At 36.1% G+C, this 25236-nt stretch overlaps 5 protein-coding genes across 9 annotated transcripts; 4 read left to right on the top strand and 1 right to left on the bottom strand.

Moving 5' to 3' along the window:
* Positions 1-1894: 1894 nt before the first annotated feature.
* On the top strand, positions 1895-10181 carry LOC105157702 (DNA repair protein RadA-like protein). Of its 2 annotated transcripts, XM_011074147.3 has the most exons (15): positions 1897-2677; positions 2988-3043; positions 3875-3933; positions 4033-4104; positions 4365-4448; positions 5956-6063; positions 6403-6465; positions 6575-6655; positions 7443-7508; positions 7705-7860; positions 7986-8063; positions 8309-8347; positions 8809-8891; positions 9102-9174; positions 9747-10181. In XM_011074147.3, the coding sequence occupies exons 1-15, from the start codon at positions 1983-1985 to the stop codon at positions 9909-9911; spliced, it is 1878 nt and encodes a 625-aa protein (XP_011072449.1). In that variant the 5' UTR covers positions 1897-1982; the 3' UTR covers positions 9912-10181. The 2 variants fall into 2 exon arrangements, with proteins under 2 accessions (XP_011072451.1, XP_011072449.1); XM_011074149.3 differs by lacking the exon at positions 7443-7508 and having other exon boundaries at positions 1895-2677.
* LOC105157834 (ATP-dependent 6-phosphofructokinase 3) lies at positions 9655-13967 on the bottom strand. 4 transcript variants are annotated; one of them, XM_088878676.1, is made up of 14 exons: positions 13683-13967; positions 13431-13477; positions 13296-13335; positions 12999-13061; positions 12556-12693; positions 12185-12343; positions 12059-12112; positions 11889-11957; positions 11647-11776; positions 11095-11360; positions 10958-11006; positions 10703-10857; positions 10432-10607; positions 9655-10293 (listed from the first exon to the last, which is right to left on the bottom strand). In XM_088878676.1, exons 1-13 carry the CDS (start codon positions 13782-13784, stop codon positions 10446-10448), a joined length of 1434 nt encoding a protein of 477 aa, XP_088734802.1. In that variant the 5' UTR covers positions 13785-13967; the 3' UTR covers positions 9655-10293; positions 10432-10445. The 4 variants fall into 4 exon arrangements, with proteins under 4 accessions (XP_088734802.1, XP_088734800.1, XP_088734801.1 ...); XM_088878674.1 differs by having other exon boundaries at positions 9655-10221; XM_088878675.1 differs by lacking the exon at positions 9655-10293 and adding an exon at positions 10300-10326.
* Positions 13968-14054: 87 nt separating this feature from the next.
* ABO5 (ABA Overly-Sensitive 5) lies at positions 14055-17205 on the top strand. The gene is made up of 2 exons (XM_011074145.3): positions 14055-14860; positions 15356-17205. Exons 1-2 carry the CDS (start codon positions 14123-14125, stop codon positions 16559-16561), a joined length of 1944 nt encoding a protein of 647 aa, XP_011072447.1. The 5' UTR covers positions 14055-14122; the 3' UTR covers positions 16562-17205.
* A 1340-nt stretch (positions 17206-18545) lies between these two features.
* LOC105157700 (acid phosphatase 1) lies at positions 18546-20408 on the top strand. Its single transcript, XM_011074144.3, has 3 exons — positions 18546-18996; positions 19740-19949; positions 20042-20408. Exons 1-3 carry the CDS (start codon positions 18563-18565, stop codon positions 20214-20216), a joined length of 819 nt encoding a protein of 272 aa, XP_011072446.3. The 5' UTR covers positions 18546-18562; the 3' UTR covers positions 20217-20408.
* Positions 20409-22018: 1610 nt separating this feature from the next.
* Positions 22019-23818, top strand: LOC105157698 (profilin). Its single transcript, XM_011074143.3, has 3 exons — positions 22019-22296; positions 22847-22984; positions 23338-23818. The coding sequence occupies exons 1-3, from the start codon at positions 22174-22176 to the stop codon at positions 23470-23472; spliced, it is 396 nt and encodes a 131-aa protein (XP_011072445.1). The 5' UTR covers positions 22019-22173; the 3' UTR covers positions 23473-23818.
* Positions 23819-25236: the final 1418 nt, after the last annotated feature.

Here is a 25236-nt window from a genome sequence, read left to right as displayed (position 1 = left end):
GATGATCCATCAATCTTGCATTGAATCAGATGTAAACAAGTTCTAAAAATTAGATTTTTTTTTTGGCAAAAACATAAAGAAGGATAAATGGCCACGTGGGTTAAGCATAGACAACAAGATTAGAACACAGAAAACAAAGGTCACATGTCATATTAAGTGCGTGATAGTGCAGGTGAACGTCACATGTATGTATGTACAATTTAATGCAGTTTCCAGGTGGAATTCATTGCTTCTCAAGTGCACATATGACATTGTTGCACTAAAAAACTTGTAATTCAAAATATAAAATCCCCAATTTTTGAGTCGGTCAATTCAAATGTAGCTTAAGGTTATATTCGAATTGAGTGACTTGGATTTCACGAAGAAAAACTCAAGAAAATGATTTTCATAATAACTCTATATCAATATAATTTAAAATTCATAATTATTTCACAGAATGTAATTTAAATTTATAGGTTCAAATACAATGTGAAAGAAACATATAATATGGACAAAAATAGAACATGAAACATACGAAATGAAGTTAAAAAAGGACACTGTTTTCATAACCGGGAATCGACCATGTGTCCGGCCCGATTCATACTTCCAAAACCAGTGAGAATTGGTCAAAGTCGGTAAAAATTAATGACCTGGTGCATGAAACACTGATATTTACTATTGATTGACTAAAAAAAGATCTATTATAGGGCAAATGATTTTTTCTGAACTAAATTGTCTTTATAACAGTGAAGATATACCTCATCATATACATTAACGCGTAAAGATGTATGAGGGTAATTTGATTATAAAAAAATTGTTTGACCTATTATAAGTCAGTAATAAATCAATTGGGGTAAATATAAATTTTTTTATTAATATTAACAAATTCGGTGAGTTTTGACTAACGGGAAGACTTATTTGTTAGATAAAAGCAAACATTAGGGGTATTAAATGTAATTTTTCAAATCATAGAATAACTACGTGTAATTTTACCAAACTTCATGGAAGAGTAATATAATTATCCATATATATTATGTTTTTTTTGGGTAAATATAAGTTTCATTAATAAAACAAGATCGTACAGTACAACAGTGCTCAACTGGTGGTTTCTCCCTCGACAGGCCAGGGATATGCCATAATCTACATAATGCACATGAACTAACATAACGAGATAAATTAACACTGATAATCCTCTGTCTAATATTTTCCACAATAATGTTGGCTATGATATTCGGTGGTCGCTCCGTATGCTCAAAGCGTCTCAAATTTTGTTCCCTCCAAATGTGATAAATGCAAGCAGCAAAGAGTGCACGACAAGCCAAGTTAATGATATGTTTTCCTATCCATCTCCTCGTAGCCCACTCAACGTCCCGTGGCTACTCTCTATTAGGCCATTCAAATCGAACAATCCGTCGAATTGCTGTCAGGCATCTTATAGCATAACGGCATCGAAAGAATAGATGAGTATGTGTATCCATTACGCCCTCATCACATAATATATAAGTGCCTAGGTATGATAGCCATGGTTTATCAGCTGTGGATAGTTTCTCCAAAATCGCAAGCCAAATGATGAAATTATGCTTGGGAATTTTTAGGGAACCCGAGAGTAGTAAAAACCAACTTACCTTAGATCCCGGTGGGTCCAATAGCCTGTAAAGAAATGCAACTGTAGGTCGTCCCGTCTCAAGTCGCCAAATAATGCGATCCGTCTCGTCATGAATTATTGGCAATACATGCAAAATCTCCAATCACTCAATATCCATAATGAGATACTAATGCCATTACCCTTCTATAATAACTTTTGTTATATAGAAAACATGTTTTATTATTCATGAACGTGGCAAATTTTCAGTAGTCATCAATTTGCTCATTTTCTTTTGGTTTTTGATATTTCGGATGAAATGGGTTCACCCTTTTTTAGGAGTTTCCCGGGTATTTAGCGGATCAAAAACTCTCCATAAACCCTAATTCCCAACTTCAATCCCGTTCTCCCCCTCTTTCTCATGCAAACTAAGGACATGCGTGCATTTCGGTCGCTCCACCTCTGCAAAAATCTCCGAACTCTCTCCTCCCAATATCCCAACCCTATCATCACTTGCTGCAAATCTCGTAATTACCCGCAGTTTCCTAAGAAATTTCACTCCACTCGCCACCGCCGATTCCCCTCCTCTACCACGGCAGATGAATCGGCCGCGTCCAGCTGGTCGGTTTTCCCGCATTCGCCGCGGCCTGTCGACTCCCCCTCTCGACAAAATACTACAGTTCAAACTGTTTACGACCCGTCCACTGGCCGTCTCGTCACCAATCGAGAATATAACGGCGGGGAAGAATCCGGTCCTGTTGTTGAAAAAGCTGAAAATCCCCCGAACGTCGAAGTTGGTACCAGAGTCTACGGAGATATTATAGGGAGCAGTAGAGTCAGTAGCAGCATTAGGAAGAAGGGGAAGAGTAGGATTGTTCATGTTTGTGAGAGTTGTGGATACTCGGACGGGCAGTGGTGGGGCACGTGTAAGCATTGCGGGGAAATCGGCACAATGAAGCCGTTTACCACCGAGAGTGCCAACAGGAAAGTGAGTGGGATTCAGGTGTCAGAAAATGTGGTGAGATCCTGGCTGCCGAAGGAGGCGGGTGGTCCAACCCCTATCAAGTTGACTGATGTGTATGGTCAGATTGACGAATCGAATTGGCGAATACCTTTGTAAGTACAGAATGAGATTCTACCTAATTTCTTAATGTCAGTTCTTGTAAAGTAGGATGTCCTATGATACTACCTTTGCCTTAAAATGCGCACTCTTTTGTGCTATATGCTATTATGTGTGTTAATGCCACACGCTTACTATATGCTTACTTGGCATGGAATTAAGCTTTTGCAGGACCTGATACCTAAAATCTCCATTATTATAGTTGTAGGATATATAATTTTATAATCCGGGATGTTCATTGTTTTATTCATGCTTTGATTTTGTTGCCTAGGGATTTACTAGTTAATGTATACTATTTGCATATAGGCCTGGAGTATTTGGAGCTGAAGTGGAAAGAGTTCTTGGTGGCGGTTTAGTCCCAGGTATTCTCTTGCCTCTCCACACAAGAGTTCTTGGGAAGCTTTTCTTACTCACAGTGGAGTTTTTATTCTCAAGATAGTAGAGTGAGTTCAGCACATGGAGGTGCTATCTGATGGTGGAGGATTATATGATTTACTTTTGGATATGTTGGGGGTACTCAGTACTCTATGACATCTATAAACGAGCAGGGGCAAGCTAAAAGTAAAAATCAAAACACAAAGCTTATAGAATAGTTTGAATGACTTCCTTAATTTTCTATTTCTATGACATCTCTAATTCTCTTTTACAATTAGAATATAAGTGAAACAATAAAATTAAAAATGAAATTTGAGTTAACTTGTATTGTTTAACATTTTATTTGAAAAACTATTATGCATGTGTGTGTTTGTATATGACTTTTTTCTCAATAATCTAAGTTTATTTAATGGTTATACTATTTAGAAAATATTTGTTACAAGTAATGAACATCAGAATACTTATAAACTAAGTCCAAAGAATCTCTAATAGTCTAATTATAAGCATCGGCCACTGTTTAATAATTTTCAATGTAAATTTATCATCATTAGATGCATGTTGGAATAAAATGCATCACACAGAGGTTGCGAAGTTAGACATAGTTTAGGAATTCCTGAAGGAAAGGTGGAACATCCTAATATCTAGCACTGCAGCTGCAAGTTGTTTGTATATCACTTCTATCATGCATCCTCATTTCAGAGTGATCTTTCACATGCTACTTTTGTTTTCTTTGGATTTCCTATACTTGGTCTTCTCTTCCTAAATTTGTCTTTCCATCCTCTCTTCATATTGAATATGTAATGGTTATTTGTTTACAGGTTCTCTAGTATTAGTCGGTGGAGATCCAGGTGTTGGTAAAAGTACACTATTGTTGCAGGTATTAATATCGTTCAGTGCTATTCAGGAAATTTCTCTTTGATATTTAATGATACTCTCTGGTATATATGTGTCAATAATTCTACTTTTGGAATGGAAGATTGCAGCACTAATAGCAGAAGGGAATGCTGCAGATGTTCCAGCTCGAGCTATATATGTCTCGGGGGAAGAGGTATGTCTTCTCACAGTGCATATGATGCTTTATAACTTGGAAATTGGATATTTCTTGTTTGTACATGTTGCACATGCTCTCCAACATCTTGCTTTATGCGGAGGAAACATTCTTCTCAAGTTCTGTTTCTAATTCTTGTTTTATCCTGGTGCTGTATATTTTTCTGTTGCTGACTTACGTCGTCAGACTAAACTTTGGATGTAAATATTAGTTTTGGATGTTTTTCCTTTCACATTTGGTCTAACTCTTTCTGATGGCAGAGTGTAGAGCAAATTGGAAATAGAGCTGACCGTCTTTGTATCAAGACAGAAGAACTTTTTCTGTATTCAAGTACAAACATTGAGGTAAATCTTCTAAATGAAGGCCATTTTAATTATCATATAAAAAAAATTGCCCTTTTCTGTAATTTAGTCTGCCACACTTGTAATAAGACACGATTGATGCTGAGCATATGTTAACATAGTATCAATCATATATTGACATGAGAACTATTGCTACGATAAAGTGACTGACCTCTAATATATAATTACTTTTAATTTTTGAAGTTTTTGAATAAATAAATATAGGGTAAATTACATCAACACCCCCCTGAGATTTGACATAATTATAAATACATCCCTATCAGATCAAAAATTAGATTTACCCTCCTTGACGTTTGTTCCGTCTTACATTAAACTCCAACAATAGGGTTCTAGTGAATTTATCACATATTATTCCCAAAATATCCCTGATAAAAAGTTGACTATGATGGTAAAAGTCTGACTATAATTTGTAATTATGGTGAATTTCAAGGGGTGTGGATGTAATTCACCCTAATATATAAGATAATCCCCGCTATATTTAATGGACAAACATGGCTAGTTTAGCAAAAAAAACAAAATATTACATTTAAGTACAAAGTATGTGAATCATAACATTTAACCCCCTTAATATTTTAAAACATTACAATTTGGTCAAATCATAGTCAAACCTTTTATTAGGGGTATTTTGGGAATAACATGTGATAAATTCACTGGAACCCTACCGGTGGAGTTAAATGTAAGATGGAACCAACCTCAAGGAGGGTGAATTTAATTTTTTATCTAACAGGGATTTATTTGTAATTATATCAAACCTCAGGGGAGTTGATGTAATTTACCTATAAATATAACCAAAAACATAGACTAGGTATAAAGTTGCTTTTGATCTTCGGCATTTCAGCATATTTATCCTTAAGTAACACAAACCACTATGAAGGGAATTTGTATAGATGGAGGGGGCAGCTGATGATCGGAGGGCCAAAATCAGGTGTTACATGTTGTTGTACTGCAGGAACTTCTATTGAAGGGTTCATGTGTTACCAAACCATGTTAATACGAAATTCAAACAAAATAGTATTGTAGATTCTTAAGGGACGGTTACAGAACAAGGCACCAGTTGCTTATACTATGTTTGATTGACGTGAAAGGTAAAGCTATTAGAGGAATGGAAGTATAAGTTGATATATAGCAAAATTCACTTGTCTGGTTAGAAGGAATAATTGGATTATTAGTCTAAGCTAAACAAGAGGGATGAAATACTCTCTCATGCTCAGTTCTGTTCTATCATAATTGTAGGGCTTTCCTAACAACTTGATGGAGAAGTTCCACTCTTGCCTCTGGTTTGGATTCTCCTTTCCCATGATTGAACGAAAGTCTAAGGCTTTGTGTGTGTGGTTAAATTGTAATTAATAGAACTTAAAAGGATAAAGTTTCTATGGAATTTCAAATGTGTGGTTGTTGTGTGTTACCAAAAAGGTGTTTCAAATATTGTATTTTATTTCATTATTTCTCATTTTAGGTTTTATAATCAAGGTGCTGCTTTTCTTGACAGGATATTCTGGAACAGGCCAAGCGTCTTTCACCGAGGGTTGTAGTCATTGATTCTATTCAGACAGTCTATTTAGAGGGAGTGACTGGAAGTGCTGGAGGTGACGTGCAGGTTTTGAATTTTCTCATGTCTTTTCTTCTGGTATAGTCTATAAAATTTGTAAACGAACTAATTGTGATAGCGGCCTTATGATGCCACTCTTAAGTTGTCCTATGGGAAAAATTGTAAAATAATCTGACTAGTACATGTTGGCTTTGTTTCTTTCCATTTGATTATGCGTTATCTTGCATACTATTGCGTTTATCTCCTTTAGTATTCAGACTTTTGTCTTGTATAAGAGCTCAAAAGATTTGGATCTTGATTATCGTTCTTGCAGAAAGCTTCAGCTGTACTCAACTACCATTCATGTGAAACATTATAATGTTGTAATACTCAGTTGACATGTGACAGGTGAAAGAATGCACTTCTGCATTACTACGGTTTGCTAAGAAGACAAACATTCCTGTACTTTTGGTGCGTACAATTTTGAAAAATGGTTTGTACTTTACAGTTGTTAAAATTTGTGGTTCGTTATGTCAAGACTCTTCCATTGATTATAATGTCATTATTTTTCTCACTGTAGATTGGACATGTAACTAAAACTGGAGACATAGCTGGACCTCGTGTCTTGGAGCACATTGTGGATGTTGTTTTATATATGGAGGTTGGTGCCTAATTGAATCTTCCTTTCAAGAAATCAATTTATTTTTATTTTTATTAAATTGAATTAGACTACTCGGTACTATTAGGTACAAGATCTGAGACATTAGATATTTTCCATATTCATGTCATCTGACATTCAACAATTTAGTGATCAATCAGTGTATTATTTGCATTTGACATTCTAAGGAACAAATAAGAATGTTTATATAGTTGACTGGATTACTCCTTTTGGTTTGGTAACTGGTGTGGTGATGGAATAATTAATAACAAAAAGTCATTTTCTTTTTGGCCCATTAGTTCATCCTTTGACTAAAAAGGAGAGGAAAGAGCTTTTTATTCATGGACTAGAGAGTATGTAATTTCCTGCTGATAAATAATTGGTTGATTCCTTTTCATTGGATTTACCATATTTAGAATGATAATCTTAAGTGATACAGTGAAATGTTATTGGCTAATGTTTCACCATAATATTCCTGCCTTATCCATTTAAGCTTTAAAATATGCAGGCATACTGAAAGAGCTTCGTCAGGAAGTCATGATTTGATCAAATCTCATTCCTAACCCACTCACGATTTTATTAAATCCCATTACCTACTGGAAGTGGAAAAGTAACTTCTGGACTTTCTTTATTGTTTCCAAATTTAACATTTATAAATTGTAATTCACTTTGTCTGTTTTTCTTTCTATCCACCATGCTTCTCCTATGCAATTCTTGAGTGTATTCTATTATGTGCTATACAGAACTTTATCTTGATCACACTGACTACAATAAGTATGGATGTTTTCAGGGTGAGAAATATTCATCACATCGATTGCTTAGATCAGTGAAGAATCGATTTGGCTCCACAGATGAAGTATAAAACGGTTCTAGTTATGACTTTTAATTTCTCAATATCCATCTTGTTAACTTGAGTTGCATTTCTCTTAAGTGTGAACACAAATATTGCAATATTTGTCCATATTATAGAATTCCAATGGTAAGATGCTGCTATTGGAGAGAGCCATGAATTTAGCTTATCTGTTGACAAGGGAATGGTAATTTTGTGTCAGCTAGGAGTTTTCAAAATGTCAGTGTCCGGACTGCAAGGAGTTCCAAATCCCAGCGAGATGTTCTTAAGTGAGCAGCACTCTGATTCAGACTACCTAGCTGGGTTGGCTGTAGCTGTAATTATGGATGGATCTCGAGCATTTCTTATTGAAGTCCAGGTAGTTGAAGTATTTAGGGCTTTTATTATGTGATATATCCTGGCGATATCTGAATTTTGGAATATGATTTTGAAACTTTCCATTGGCTCTCTTTACTCTATGATATTGTTAATTTTTCCCGGTAGGCATTATGTGTAGCTGGCTCATCAGTTCAGAGGCATGTTAATGGTGTTCAAGGTAGCAGAGCTGACATGATTATTTCAGTGAGTGATTTTTCTAAATTTGTTACTTCACTGGGTGCTTATGTTGAGTTTTTTCTGTGATTGAGCTGTTTCTGGAATGCTGATTTTAATTTCAGAAACTAAATGTAAGACCGTTTGGGTGATGCATAGTTTATTGCGATTAATTGCTCTATTTTTGCTACACATTCTACATTAAATTCTTTAATAACTGACAAGGGGACTTCTTTAGAACAGTATGCCAATGATCTCACATGTACTTTATGCAGGTTATTATAAAGCAAGCTGGTCTCAAGCTGCAAGAGAATGTAAGGACCTATATGCTTTCTCTGTTCAAGCTTTATGTGTTTGTTTGTATTTCTGCCCTCATGTAGGAGTTCTGTTTTTGCATTTCAATTTTCCTTTCTATCGGATCTAATTTTCGTTCAAGGTGACAGCCTGCAGAATCTAACTATCGCTCCAGAGTCCACAGGCAGAGATAAATATTTACTTGTTTCAGTGGTTTAGTGTTGGTGGATCATATAATTGTCAAATATATGTTTTATTGAATGAAGCTAAAATGATTAGCATGATACCAACTTATATCTCTAATTTTTGGTGAGCTTTTGAATGATTACAAGGAAGATACTGGTGATGATTTTCTTCTCAGATTCAAAATGGTTTAGTTTATTTAATTCTTGTCAGAATCATATGCGATCACTTGAACCATGTTGTGATAGCAGAAGATTACCTTCTGTCATCTGTTCTAATTTCCGTTCTCGTTTTGTAGGGCATCTTTCTTAATGTCGTTAGTGGGGCTACCTTGACTGAGACAGCTGGGGATCTAGCAATAGCAGCCGCAATTTGCAGCAGGCATGGCTCTGATAACAATTGACTTTCATCATTTTTTAACTGGTCATAATTGCTATTTCTTTACTGTAATAAGAGTATGAAATACTGCCACACCCATGGTTAGCCCTTTAGAAAATATATAAATTGTTTAAGGGTAGGTTTCATGGACGTGCACTTTATTTAGTTCTGTTTCCTATTTTAGTGAACGAAATGTTATTGCTCTCTGTTCAGCTTCTTGGAATTCCCCATACCCAATGGCATAGCATTTGTTGCGGAAGTTGGTCTTGGTGGTGAACTTCGCCTGGTACGTGACTTTCCACATTTTACATTTAGCTTAGGGAACAGTAAAAAAGACAAATATTTTCAATTAATTATTCCATTTGTGATTTGGATTATTACTGTTGGAATTTTGCCGGGTATGCTGCTGCAATATAATGTTTATGAATTTGCTAAACCACCATGGGAATTCAAATGCATGTATAGCTTAGTGATGGCCACAAATTAAATCCTCATGATTTTCCTTCTTTCTTCTGCAAGATGTCAAGAAGATTTTGGTATCTTATTGCTAGAATTTTCATAAAGATATTTGCTTTCTCCTAATTTATTGGAGAATTGCATTGTTTATGCGAAGGATCGGAACATGCCAATGCATCTTCACCTCCCCGCAAAGTATTAATTTTCTCATTATATTTGTATTTCTAGGTTTCAGATCCATTAGCTAGTGACTTAAGTTTGAGTAAACTATAACGCTTTGAATCATATTTGCTGCGTGAACATAGGCATGTGAAAGTGTAATTTTCTTATATTTATTGGCAAAATCTGAACACATTGACACAACTATAATCTTTATCCTGATTTTGCTTCCAATAACCACAGGTACCTCAACTGGAGAAAAGGGTCAACACCCTGGCAAAGCTAGGATATAAGAAGTGTATTGTCCCTAAGTCGGCCGAGAAGTCTTTCACAGACCTGCAGCCACAGGGTATGCAAATCTTGGGATGTAAGAATTTAAAGGAGATGATTAACACTGTCTTCACATAAAGCTGACAAAGATCTTTGCAGAGGTCGTCTCTTTACCACCTACACTCTAGCAGCGCAGAATTTGGTGTACATATTACAGCTGTAAAATTGTCCGCTATAGTATCTTGTAGTTTTCCCTGGTTAAAGTAATGTTTTGTTCAGCACCATTGAAGGCAATTCCCCTCTTTTATGGACTCTAAATTTACAATCAACCGTTCTGGACGAGAAATGGTTCCTTGTAATATTGTTTATTTGTGTTACTGTCGCCATGTACAAGCAGTTAATGGTTCACTAGCGTCTCTGGAGATGCATTCTGCATGCCACATTTTTCCTAGTGAAAACACATCCATGTTAATTTTATGCGCCTGCACTTCAATATTTTGTTGCTCCAGCAAATTGCAAGCTAACAGCAGGGGAAAGATAAAATTCATTTGTCCTGAAATAAGTAGAATTGCAATGTTTTGCATAGCAAGAAAGCGTCCCTTACATTGAGAAAGAAAGAAACAAAAAACAGATTATGAACAGCACCCAGACGTTTTACCTGAAGGTTACTCCTCAGGGATTATCCCCAGTTAGCAGTTGGGTAGTGGGAACACACTCTTTCTTGGCTTCCATTACATCTTTGGGATTCAAGAAACTTGGCTGGTTAGTTGAAGACAAGAGCCTTGCCCACATCCTGTCTGTTATCACCACCTTGTTCCTTCTCTCATTGATTCTCTTCCAGTTAAAATCGAGAAAAAACATTACTTGGGACAAGTTAGTAAAGAAATGGAATACCACATTCACGATAAAAGGATTGGTTGTTCACTTACATGAAATGGTATATAAGCATGCCTGCCGTTTACAGGGCCGACAACAAAGCCTGTATAGCCTGCCATAGCGCCATGGATTGCACTGTGAGCTAAAAGTGTACAGTAGACGTTATCCGAAGCATTGCTTGGGATTGCTCGTATCATATATGTTGGATCTGGCAAATACAAGTAACTGTTCATTGCTACTGACTGTTGATAGTTTTGTGCTGAAATGAGGAAGTGAGAAAAGTAGGGATGAAAAGAGATAAAAATCACCAATGTACTTGACGTTTATGATCATTTTTCGTTCTTTTGTGAAATGATCCTGCAACATCAAGAACACTATTACAAGGTGTCCTTTTCGTCACCCTTTTTGCAATGGAATCTGCAACAAGTTTTCTTTCAGAATTTACCTTAATTTTCTCAGTTATCCAGAGGCCGACGTCTTGAAGCAACTTGGTTTCTGACGGATCCAGCTGGTCCATGTCATGCATGTTTTTAGCAAGAAGCTCTTGCCCTGCACCTTCAGCAATTACAATGACCATGTGCCCGTTTTCCTTGAGCCGTTTCCTTATGTATTCAAAAAGTCCTCCAGGTCCTTCCAGATAAAACGGAGATTCTGGAATCAAACAGCAGTCTACGTCTCGACTGGCAAGAGTAGCGTACATTGCTATGAATCCTGCATCAATTATGGGAATTGGACTCTAATACTTAATTACAGGATCATAAATTTTATAGATAACATCATAAATGGTTGAATACAGTATCAATCATATCTGTAATTCTTGCTCTATGATTGATAAACTAAACTTGTATCCCTGTACAAGAAGACTTTATCTTTCCTATGTGTAGATTTCTTAGCAGCAGTTTAAACATTAAGGGATACAGGTTTAATCCAAAAGAGAAGCATATCTATCAGATTTCACTCCATTAGTGTACGCTATAATAATCCAAGAGATGCTCACCACTGTAACGCCCCGTCAATTTGACAACTCCAACACCATTTTCGATGCTATTTGCTTCAACATGAGCTGCATTGATTGCTCGTTGAGCTTCCTCAACAGAAGTATCAAAACCAAAAGATTTGTCTATAACCTGAGACAGAGTCGAGCATCCAAGACCTCAATACGAATTTTTATTGCTAAAGACCGGAGCTGCAATGAAACATGATTGAATCACAGTTTAACGCGTGGGCTTGGGGGGTTACCGGGATGTCGTTGTCAATGGTCTTAGGTATTCCGACCACAGAAACTTTCAGACCCCGTCTTCTGATCTCCTGCACTTAAATGCATATAATACATAATAGATAGTGTAGAATTACAGGGCTGTAATTGTTACATGTCTGAGTTACTCTTAAGTTAATTCTCACAACATTACCTCAAAAATCAACAATGCTCCCTGTTGAGTGCCATCTCCTCCTATTATGTAAACCTGAAATGCCAAGTATTAGAAACCTCAAGCCTCCAAAAAAATCTGCGTTTTAGCATCAAATGCAAATCCCACCTGATTGATACCTCGGTCTTGGATGCTATCAACTACTTTTGATGTATCATGGCCTCCTCGTGATGTCCCAATAATACTACCACCACGTTTGTGAATGTCATCGACAACTTTTGGTGTTAAAGGAATGGTATTCTTTGAGTAGAAACCTCTGTATCCGCTCTGTATGCACAAGAAACCATCTGTTAACAGCAAACCATACTCTGACTCTTGAACATGAAAGTCCAAAAACTGAGAGCTTAAAGAGTACCCAAACTTTTGAAAGAGTTCTCGCAACAAATATAACAATCATCTAGAATTGCAGCCAGGGAGATGAGCTATCTTGGGAACGAGTCGAGCATTATTTAAAGAATAACGTGCAAACAATTTCTCACCTCTATTCCAAGAACGCTGCTCACTCCATACATGTAATGCAGACCACATACTAATTCCCTTATCACTGTGTTTATACCAGGGCATAGCCCCCCACAAGTTACTATGCATGCAAGGACTTCATCAGACTCAAAGTACACCTGCAAAAAGATCCAATATATTCATCATACATTGATCTTACCCTCCATGAACGTGCATCAACAAAAACTAATGTCTCCCAGACTTCATTCTTGACAAAATACGATGTATGTAGTATTGTGAAAAAGATATGATGTCAAACTTATAACTAGTAAACGATTCTCAGTATCCCTTTCACATAATTGTTTCCCTTTAATTCCCCTTTCGGTTCCAATAAAATAGAAAGAATAAAAAAAGGGATGCTTCTTTCACTATTTTCCTCATTCAAATCTAAGTTTCAAAGTGTAATGAGAAAAAAAGGAGAAACCTTTTGACGAGGTCCAGCACGACGAAAGTGAGTACCTCTCGGACTATCCTTGTGAACAACAATCTACATACAGATCAAACAAAAAACAATATTAGCTAAACTACCAAACAATGATTAAGAAAGCAAAGTAGAGCACCATCTCATCTAATTGAGATATTTCAAAACATGACATGCTAGACCACAACTAAAACTGTCACAACTGCAGCCCTCATGCTTATGAATCTACCAAGAAATTCAAAGAATTATACTGCAATGATATCCTTAGCCTGAGGTAACAAGAAAGAGACTTATTTGTACCTTGTGTGTAACACTGTCATCCTTGTTAACAAAGTATTGCCTGGCACACAATGAGTGAACAGAATACATCACAGAGAAAACACACACACAGAAAATACTGAAGAAGACAATTGAGGGTCGAGCTGCCATTCTTACTTGACAACTGAGTAGGAAGGATTATCTTGCAGTGGATTGAGATACGCCTGCACATATTACAAACAGGTTAATATAAAAGCTGATATCCTTTCTAACACTGAATCAAACCATGTTGCCTTAAAACATCAAATATTCCATCGTGCATAAGAAATTACTGATAACTGATCCCATCTTCATATATATATATATATATCTGTATATGTATACAACACAGAAAAACATGTGTGTGTGTGTGTGTGATTGCATGCTTACGGGGAGGTGAGGAATATAATCAGAGAGGTGAGGAACATCTTCCAGTACGTAGCCTGCTTCTCCTGCTACAGTCTTTGTCTTGTTAGTTTCACTACTTCCCATTTCTTACACAGTTGTCTATAACAAGTGGAGCTTTTCAATCCTTTGTGGGTTTCTTTTTAATTCTTGTTTTTCTGTTTGTTTCTTCATGATGGAAGTGATGAGTTTATGCTGGAAGCTACAAGAAACTTAACAGGCATGAATAGAACTCATCAGCATCTTCTCTGCCGTGCCTTTTTGTATGTTTCTCTACAGTGTGAACTAAAGTTGCTAAATGGTGGATACATTCAACTGGATATATATATACATATATTCACACAAATATTATGGAGGGCTATATATAGGTCAACAAACCTTACAGTCTTGAGTCAACAATAAGGCGGAAGCTAAAACTCCGTACCATGGGCCACCATCTCCGCCACTTCTTGCGCCGTGGCTACGCCACCAAGTACACCGGAAAAGTTGTGACGACAACCAACAAGGGCCGCTTCTCTGCTATAGAAGTATCCGTCTCCGCTCCCACCCTCATCTCTGACGTCCGCGGCTACCCTTTTCCCCGCCGTGACCTCATCTGCAAAGTGACCAAAATCCTCCAATCAAAGTCCGCCGAGTCATCTCCGGACCCCTTTCTCGATCTCTCCGAGTTCCTGCAGACCGTCACCGTAACCCCAACTCCCTCAGAAGTTTCAGAAATGCTCAAATCGCTTAAATCCCCAACCCTAGCACTTGAGTTTTTCCACTTTTGTTCGTCACATATCCGGAACTTCCGTCACGATGCTTTTACCTACAACCGCATTTTGTTAATTCTCTCAAAGTCATCTCTCCCTGACAAGATTGATAAAATGAAGGAAATTATCAATTTAATGGAGAAATTAGGAACTCCTGGTAACATCTCCACCATTAATATACTGATTGGTGCTTTTGATGGTGTCCAAGGATTGGAGAAATGCTTGGATTTGGTGAAGAAATGGGATTTGAGGTTTACTTGTTATACTTATAAGTGTCTTCTGCAGGCGTACTTGAGAGCAGACGATTTGACTCGAGCATTGCAGGTTTACAGAGAGATGCGGAGAAAAGGTTACAAGCTGGATAGCTTTGGGTACAACATGCTTCTTCATGCGCTTGCTAAAGATGAAAAGGTTTTATTATTCAGTCAATTGATATGATTTTCGTGGTTTTAGGTTTGTATGCTGTTTCATGTGAATGTGAAGTTCTTGTATTGAATTTTTATGATCTTTGTTTATTAAAGGTACAAGCTTTGAAGAGTAAATGAGGTTTTTGATTAATTTGCTGTTTGATTTTGTTGAAGTAGATAAAGTAGTTACAAAGAAGAAAGAAAGAAATATGTTTGCATTACTGCGTATGGCGCCTGACAATGAAACTGCATTTTGGCTTCTGCAAAGTATCCATTACGAATAACTAATGTTTGAGCCTCTAAAAACCAATATTTGGTAAAAAATGGAGGCAATATTGAATATCCAATATCATGTTGGTTTATGTGGCTTCACTGGGAACTGTGTGACAATTACTTACACCCTGGTTGAATCTATATGCAAGATAGTTTAAACTTTTGGATGTTGAAAATGTGATTTGTATAGAATCTAATGGTCTGATGTGATGCAGCATCTTGTCAGGTTGATCAGGTTTACCAGGTGTTTGAAGACATGAAAAAGAAGCACTGTGAACCTGATGAATACACATACACCATTCTGATAAGGATGATTGGAAGGTTGGGCAAGCCCAACGAGGCATTGGCTTTATTTCAGGAAATGCTATCAAAGGGTTGTCATGCCAACTCAATGGCTTATAATACTGTGATCGAGGCACTTGCTAAGAGCCGAATGGTGGACAAAACTATGGTTGTCTTTTCTAAGATGGTAGAAAACAATTGCAGGCCAAATGAATTCACATACAGTCTCATTCTCAATGTTTTGGCTGCAGAGGGACAGCTTGGTAGAATGGATGAAGTAATGGAAATCTCGAACAAATACATGAATAGGTCAATCTATGGATACCTTGTGAGAATGCTAAGCAAACTCGGCCATGCAACTGAAGCACACAGGTTATTTTGTAATATGTGGCGTTTCCATGACAAGGGAGATAGGGATGCTTATCTCGCCATGTTGGAGAGCTTATGCAAAACTGGGAAAGTTACCGAGGCAATCGACATGTTAGGTAAGACTCATGAAAAGGGAATATTGTCAGATACTTTTATGTACAACACCGTTTTCTCTGCTTTAGGAAAAACAAAACAGATAGCCCATCTTCTTGATCTATACGAGAAAATGAAACAAGATGGACCTAAACCAGACATTTTTACTTACAATATTTTAATATCGAGCTTTGGTAGAGCTGGGAGAGTTGATGATGCTGTTAGAATTTTTGAAGAACTTGAGAATAGTGATTGCAAACCAGATGTTGTCTCTTACAATTCATTGATTAATTGTTTGGGCAAAAATGGTGATCTTGATGAAGCACACATGAGGTTCAAAGAAATGCAAGAAAGGGGTATGAATCCTGATGTTGTCACGTATAGTACGCTAATAGAGTGTTTTGGCAAGACGGATAAAGTTGAGATGGCATGTAGCTTGTTTGATGAAATGCTTGCTGAAGGATGTTGCCCAAATATTGTAACATACAATATTTTACTAGACTGTCTTGAAAAGTCCGGGAGAACTGCAGATGCTGTTGATTTATATTCAAAAATTAAAGAACAGGGGCTTTCTCCCGATTCAATCACTTATGCTATTCTTGAGAGATTACAGAGTGGTTCTCAAAGGACCCGTAGAATTCGAAGGCAGAGTCCAATTACTGGTTGGGTTGTTAGTCCATTAAGGTGATAAAGATAATTGAAGCTGTCATATTATTGTGTCAAGTTGCTTATGGTTTTTGCTTCCACATTGTCTGGTTTTGCTGCACAGCCAACAAAATGACTCAAAATTTCGTTGCCTGACCATGGTGGAAAGAGCATTGTGAAGGTGATTTGGAGACACTATTCTAGGGTGTATATGGCACAAAGATGATGAAACCAACAAACCCCAGTTTGGTTTGAGATGCAGCACAAACAATGTACTGGTTTGTGATGCTTCATTTGTCTTAGCAGAAATGACATAGTGTCAATCTACTGGCTGTGGCTCTACATCTAACTTCCAGTGAATTATGGAGGGTGCAAATTGAATTAAGTTTCTATAGTTTTATGCGCGAAGGTTGCTCATATTTTCTGCAACTCTGGTTGCCAGATCAAGTTGAATTTCTCTGAACTGGAGAATGCAGCAGAACCACTGACTAATTCTGTGCACGGTCAAGTTGTTACATGCAGAGGATCAAAAAACAAGCTGGATTTTCACCTGCTGTTGGCCCCTTTCGACATTTTTCTTGTACTATGTAAGACTCTTGTTCCAAATTAAACTGATCTTATGGGTAAAGAAGAATGTCCTGAAAATTCTATTAAATATATTGCCATCTGCATCTTCATTGTCGTTCAGCTTGCTCTCTTTATATATTTCTTTTTGACGGGATCTAGGCATTTTATAGTTTCTTTGTACCTCATTGTTTTCAAGATGGATAATTTGATCATCCCACAAATGGACCATCATGTCTTTTCTTTCTTGGTTATAAAAATTGCAAGATTGTGCTTCAAGGGAGAATGTTGATTGTTTGAATCCTTTTCTGTTTGCCTATTGGCATACTTATGTTGATCAACGACACAATCTGATTCTCGCCACCCAACTCTGCAAGACTTTATTTCTGGGCACTTTCTACCACTCTTTGATGCACTGTTTCACTTTATGCAGCTGTCTTTAGATGTTCAAGTCTTGAAGATAATCATTAGCAACATCCTCTTGCCGATAGATTTCCAGTTCAAAGTAATAGACAGTGTGAATCCCTTCATAGGAGTTGAATCTCGCCCATGAAATCTTATCCAGAGTTTGTCAGACCTGATTAATTATAAAGAGAATACTTAAAATATATATCTATTACATAATTATTTTTGGTTCGAACCAAATCAAATGTAGACATGTGGGTACAGGGGAAAAGCCAATGAGGGAACCTCAGCACAAGGTTACAGAATAGTGGGAAACATAGGAGATCAGTGGAGCGATTTGCTCCGTGACAATGTCGGAAACCGTGCTATGAAAGTGCCTCGTATTATGTACGCTTTTTTTTTTTTTTTTAAACCGATAATTACGTACATCATTATATTAATATTTCAATAAATTAAGTAATATATTAATTCAATTAGTATATCAATATAAAAAAATAAATTACAATAATTCACGTAATGTAAGATGAGTATTTACATAATGTGAGACATATAGCCAAATATTAATAAGATACTAAGTTATGACCTTGAACTTATTTATAAAATTTCATCCATAATCATTAGTCTAAAACATTATTGATCCTGCTACTTAAGATGATGATGAACTCTTTTATATGATTAGGGTTCATCTGATGGATGATTTCCATAGGAAGTGGACATGAATACCCTCTGCCTGCTTCAGTGTGCGCATGTGACGTCCGCGATTGAATTTGAGCCATTGATTTGAAGTTAAGCAATAGTTATTAGTTAATCTATATCTATTTTATATTATATAAAAAGAAAAAACATTTTTCTCTCATAAATTCCATAACTAAAAGATCAATTTACGTATATTAATTATTAAATTAATAAAATTCATGATATAATTATATCATAATAAAGAAATTAGGGGGGCAACGGATGGGATGGTCAAGTAAAACACGTGAAACTGCACACCGGTAATTTTCTGCAAAATCAAGGGTAATTTGGGAAGCGTGACATTATTTAAACGGCCCAGAAAGCATACAATTATACAAACATGCCCGCACTGCACAAACTGGTGACACATTCCCCTCAGCAGATGGGGCTCGCGATTTTTCTGATCCTAGCAACTCTGATTTCCACTTCCCTTGCAAAATCCGACGCCTTCAACCCAATCCACCTCCTCCGGCCGCGATCCGGCAGCGGCGGCCACCGTGTTAAGGGGTTGGACTGCCTGAGCTGGCGGCTGGCGGTGGAGACCAACAATCTCCAGCACTGGAAGGTGGTGCCTGAGTCATGCGAGAACTATGTCGGCAACTACATGCTCGGCAAGCAGTACCGCCACGACTGCGAGGTGGTGGCGGACGCCGCCATTGAGTACGCCAAGAGCCTCAAACTCGGCGGCGATGGGAAGGATGTTTGGGTGTTTGATATTGATGAAACCACGCTTTCTAATCTTCCTTACTACGCTCGCTCTGATGTCCAATTTGGGTATTAATTTGCTATTTTTAATTACTTTATTCTAATATTATAATTCCATTTCGACATTGGAATTAAAAGAATTTAAATTTTAAGCAAATATACGAGATTACATATGAATTGATGAATTTTCAAAATTAAAATTTCTAACAACAAATCATTTGAATTTGTTTGACTACTTTTGTATTACAAAGAAAAAATCAATTTCTTCAACTTGTTTCAAATTATATTTTGTAAAATATTAATACATGTATATATACAATACAAGCATAAAATATATTTTAAATATATTAATAATGTAAATTCTTCTATATATATAGTATGTATATATAAAATGGGATAATTATATTTACACACCTTGATCTATGGTATATTTACATAAATTATCCTTAATCTTTAGATAATAATACATACACCCACTAAAGTATTATTATCACTTACACTAACCACTCTTTATTTTTTATAAAATTAAACACACACCTCTATAAAGTTAGTATTACTACACAAACTACCTTTATTTTTTGACTGTTAGGGGTAGTTTTTTTTGTACGTAGTTATACAAAAAGGTATGAATAATTTGTGTAAATAGAATATAAGTTAGGGTATAAATGTAATTATTCTTAAAATTAAATATCAAATTTTAAATTAATGTATAATTAAAAAATTCAAATTGCAATATACATATATATATATATAGTTTAATAATGCGCCACAGAAGATTAATTAATGGTGCATGTATGTTGTGGTGTACGTAGGGCATTACCATACAATGGGACAAAGTTCAACGAGTGGGTGACGGAAGGGAAAGCGCCGCCTGTGCCGGCGGTCCGGCGACTGTACAAAACGTTATTGTCACTAGGCATCAAAGCAGTGTTCTTGACCGGAGGATCAGACGCATTCAGACGCATCAGGACAGCCAATTTATATGCAGCTGGTTATCACTCCTGGCTAAAGCTCATCTTCAAGTACGGAAAATTTATTAATATCAACAAAATCAATAAATTTATTGAAGGGATGAAAGGGAAGAGTATATTACAAGATATATGTGTGGTTGCAGGGGAGAAGCTGAGGAGGGAGCAGCGCTGGTGTACAAGTCGAAGAAAAGAAGGGAGGTGGTGGACGAAGGGTACAGAATAGTGGGAAACATAGGAGATCAGTGGAGCGATTTGCTGGGCGCCGATGCCGGCAACCGAACCTTCAAAGTGCCTGATCCTATGTACTATATAGGATGATTATCAACTCATTCATATACTTATGCTTCATAATTAGGTAATTTTAATTACTTCTTTATTCCAAATGTTTTTATGACTTCTTTATTCCAAAATTAGATGATAGGACAAAAAGATAAATTAAAGGGAGAGTGTGTGTGTGTATATATATACAAATTAAATGCATTTATTAAATATTTAGTAATTTTATGAGAAGGATTAAGTCAAAATAAGATCATACCTAATGTTGCAATTGATACTAACCTAAATTTTAATTTATTCACAAAAGTCCAATCATTCACTCTCACTCCTATCCAAAGTTAGTGTTTATTAATATACTAAATCTATGAAAAGGATTGCAGATAATGATGCATGATCAGACACCATATATATGCTAATATGTATTCTCTATAAATCAAGTTAATGTTACAAAATACTCCTCATCCATATGTTCCACCAGGTCTTCAAGTTTTGTCGGACATGTTCTTAGTAGAATTCAAATTCGTAATGTTTAAATGAAAAAATTGATGATAAGTACTCGACCACCGTGTTGGTGGTCTGTACATCTTTCTTATTTGGCCCAAACAATGTAAAAGTTAGAAAATTTATAAACATCACTATGTCCTTAATTTGCAATAATTTATGGTGTGTGGGGGGGGGGGGGGGTGTGGGGTGTAGATGACGATTACAACCGTTACAACCTACTCATAAATGAAACATCTACAATTGGGCTAATGTCTTTTTAGTTGTTGCTGAGAAAGAGGCCAAGAAATGGGCTTGTTGGTGTAAAAAGGGCCGCTATGTTTGTGGAATGGCGTGAGTTGGGATGGACTCCACACTAGGCCTGTAAATTATTCGAATCGGATCGAATATATCATTGTTCAATTTATTAGAATTATTATCAAACATCAAAAATTATGTTTGCATTGAATTTGATTATCGATCTAATCGAGCTCAAACGAGTTTTAATTTAATCAAATACGAGTCGAGTTGGAACAATTTGATAGTTTTAAGTATATATTATTATTTTTACACTAATTGAGTTGGAACAATTTTTAATTTGTTTTTTCAAGTTTAATTTGTTAAATTTAACAAATAGAGTTGAAACAGGCTTATATAATCATGTATCGAATAATTCGATATACTTTTTAGCCCTACTCAGGACCCCCTCCGGTTCATCAAACATACAACTATGTATAAATATACTCCATGCGTTTAAGTATTGCATACCGGTATTATGCTCCCATTCAAATACATTCATCGGTACCATTCATATCTTTAGTATTTTATGTACTGATTGCATGTATTATGATCATATATTTTAAATTATTACAAATAAAATATGTATCAATTATTTAATTCATCAATACATTAGATATTGAGTGTAATCTACACGACCCACCAAACAAATGGTTCCCATGCACATCAAGCAACTCTTACAACTCAAATCACCAAACCACACAACTTCTTCATAAACACTACTCGGACAGATACATCTTCAAAACAACATACACGAATCAAAATATTAAGCAAATTATTCGATGTTGGATTGAAAATCATTTAATAAAATTGGATTCATCAAATTAAGTTTGAATGTGAAATTTGTTGGATAAAATGTCTGGTTTGAACTGAAAGGAGAAGGTAAAATCTGGGCGTAAACGTGTCCTGCACAGCAATCATGGCTCCCACAAAACCCCCCACGTGAACACCATCCATTGACAACAGACGCTATCACTCCTACTCAACGTGAACGCCACTCATTCAATTCAATTCCATCACGTCAAAATCGGGCAGTAATCATACTCACCCCCATCCCTCCCCATTTTACTGTTATTTATTTCCCACTCTCCGACAACAAAGTTAACAAACCACCTGCGTACACAAAACAACCTTGCATTGCGAGTTGGACTATCGTTTCATATCAAGAACCTACTTTTTATCTTTTCTTTTGTTTTCGGGTCACAGTAAAAACATCGTAACCATGTCGTGGCAGACTTACGTCGACGATCACTTGATGGGCGAGGTGGAAGGTGTTCATCTCACCGCCGCCGCGATCATTGGCCTTGATGGCAGCGTCTGGGCTCAGAGCACCGCCTTCCCCGCGGTGATCTATCCACTTTTCTTTCTCTTCAAAATTTGTGAATGTTGATCAGACCCCACTTGCTATTCCCGTCATAGATTCATCTGTTTATGTTTCCTTGATTTGGTTTTGCATGATTGAATCTTTTTCTGGGCACTGATTCATTCGTCTCAAGATTGTATCTTTGACCTACTCTGGCATTTTCCTATTTACAAGAATGAATATGGGTTAATTTTTGTTCTGAAATCTAAGACAGCTTTAATCGCTTCTCATCTATCATCAAGATTATTTTGTTTTTATTGAACATGGAGGCGTTCTGCCACTGGAATCGATTGTTTGTATGCTTGGTCTCGTAATCCTGTGTCTGCATCCTGATGATAAGGAATCCTGAGGAATGACATTGTTCTCTATTACAAGAATCTTGTTTGCATTGCGGTTTGCTATTGATGTCTGTTGAACTTTTAGTAGTGCATTTCAGAATTCTTCTTATCAAGATTCATGAAATCTACTCAATAAGGGTTGTACACCGTTGGTATGAATCTTTATTGATGGATTTATGCATCTCTCAATGTAGTTCAAACCTGAGGAGGTGAGTAACATTGTGAAGGACTTTGATGAGCCTGGATTCCTTGCCCCTACCGGACTCTTCCTTGGGGGCGCAAAGTATATGGTTATTCAAGGAGAACCCGGCGCTGTAATTCGTGGGAAGAAGGTCCGTCTTATGCTCTATCTATCTTCTTGGATAGTATTACCTGCAGCATACATTTATACTCTGTTGCAAAGTTATGATCATGCCGTATTGTCCGTTGGTACTTTTAACATTTGTAAGTTATGCTATGTGTCTAACTAGTCGATGCACAAGTTCTTACCGGGAACTCAATTGACTATTGTAAGAACGATTCGTCTACCTTCCACAGAGCTTATTCCACCTTAACAAAACCAGCTGGATAACATGGGATTTGATGCCGTCCCTTTATGTCGTATTGATCATTGTAGTCGATTTGATGTGAAGTACATGGCATTTGCATCAACATTCTCATTATTTGGAGATGTGCTTCATTGCAGGGTTCTGGAGGTATAACTGTAAAGAAAACAGGGCAAGCTCTCATTTTTGGCCTCTACGAGGAACCAATGACTCCAGGACAGTGTAACATGGTGGTCGAGAAGATGGGAGACTACCTTATCGACCAGGGCCTGTAGGTCGGTTTTTGCGCACAGGCTGTCGACAGATTTTATTAGTTCTCAGAGTGTTTGTCTTTGCAACCTTCTTCTACTTCGCAAATGCCAATGGATGTGGCAAAGAAGGTTTTGCGGAAGCAATAACTATGATGATCGAGATTGTTGTTTTTTTCTTTGTAGGATTTTAGTTTTTTTTTTTTCCTCTTTCCTTGGATTTTGAGTTATACTATGAGATGGTGTGTTTCTTGTTAGTGATGCTGTTGTGCATCTGCTGAGCACTGGTGGCTGAGTGTGTGTGTGTGTTCTCATTGCCAATGTATTTCTCTTCTCCAATATATATAAGTTTCATTATTTGTTGGACTTTTTACCAATACTTCTATCCTTAATTCTTGCAAATTGCTTCACAACATTCATCTTTTTTCTTTCTTTATTGGAGTAATGCGGCATTAGATCAATACATCAATACGATTAATAATGATGACAAATTACAATAATTCAATGGTGAGATAAACGCTCACGTAAAGTTCGACATATATCCATACATTTGGTGGGATTTGAACCCATGACCTCGAATTTGTTCATGAGACCTTAATTTTAACCTTAACCATTAGGCTAAGACTTCATAGGTCACAACATTCATCTCAATGAGGAAAAACGAGACAAAACATGAGTTTGTCATTGCTTGACATTTACCTCAACTAGATGTAAGTGACAAATTCGATGTATGTGCATATATATTTAAAAAGTATAAATAATTAAATACCATCTATTAAAAGTTTTTATTGCAATAGAAATGATAATATGGAAAGAATTTTGATAAAAAGAAAATAACTTTGAAATATAATATTTGAAGCAAGAGAAAGAAAAAGAAAAATACTAATTAAAAAAAAAGTAATTTTACCATTTATAGATAGGGGAAAAAAATATGAAAGTTAGTAGATGAAAATTCTCTTAAGTGTACTTTTTCTAGTGTAATGATATATTGACTAAGAAATATTTATAACAAATGTATAGAAAGGATTCAAACCTGTAAAATGAATCATTTTTATTGAATTTTAATGCATGATCTTTTATTAGTCATTTGGAACCTCATTAAAATTAAATATTTAATACTAAGTTATTTTTGATTAATTTGTACCAGAAACAACCACATTGTCTAAACAAGCACCATATATAAAAGTATGCACAATTCGATAAATCGATTGAACTGAATTGATATAAGAACTTTGGTTCGTATCAAATACCGAACTGAAAGTTTAATTTAGTGTTCGATAATAAATTTGGAAGAAATTCAATATTCAGTACGGTATCGATATTTGATATTGATATACCATATAATACCTAATACCAGTTCTATTTTAAAAATATACATATTAATTATTTATAAAAAAAATTAAATTTCATATTTATTTATAAAAACTAAATTATTATTTTAATTGATATAAGATTAAGTAATAAATATTAACTTAAAAATTTTGAGAAGTAGGAATCTTTTTTAAAAAAGAAAATCAGCTAATTCGGTAAAATGATCTAAATTTACTTTTTATGTATTAATTATTCTTATAGTAAATATATATTATTCATAATTGAAAAATATATAATTGTTGTTGAATGGATGCGAAGGGCGTTTTGGGTAACAGCCAATCATTTTGACCTAGCAACCCAGAAACCCTAATCGCTTCACATCACTCCTTGGCCGTCATCACCTGTATAAATCAACACCGAAGCAGCCTTCTTCCTCAGTTCTTACCCCAGCAATTCACCTGTAATCTTCGATCACTGTCT

Source organism: Sesamum indicum, linkage group LG3 (assembly GCF_026168435.1).
Source record: "Sesamum indicum cultivar Baizhima isolate 11 linkage group LG3, ASM2616843v1, whole genome shotgun sequence".
Classification (NCBI taxonomy): domain Eukaryota; kingdom Viridiplantae; phylum Streptophyta; class Magnoliopsida; order Lamiales; family Pedaliaceae; genus Sesamum; species Sesamum indicum.
The sequence above is the reverse complement of the archived record's forward strand: the minus strand, read 5'-3'. Positions and strand labels throughout refer to the sequence as shown.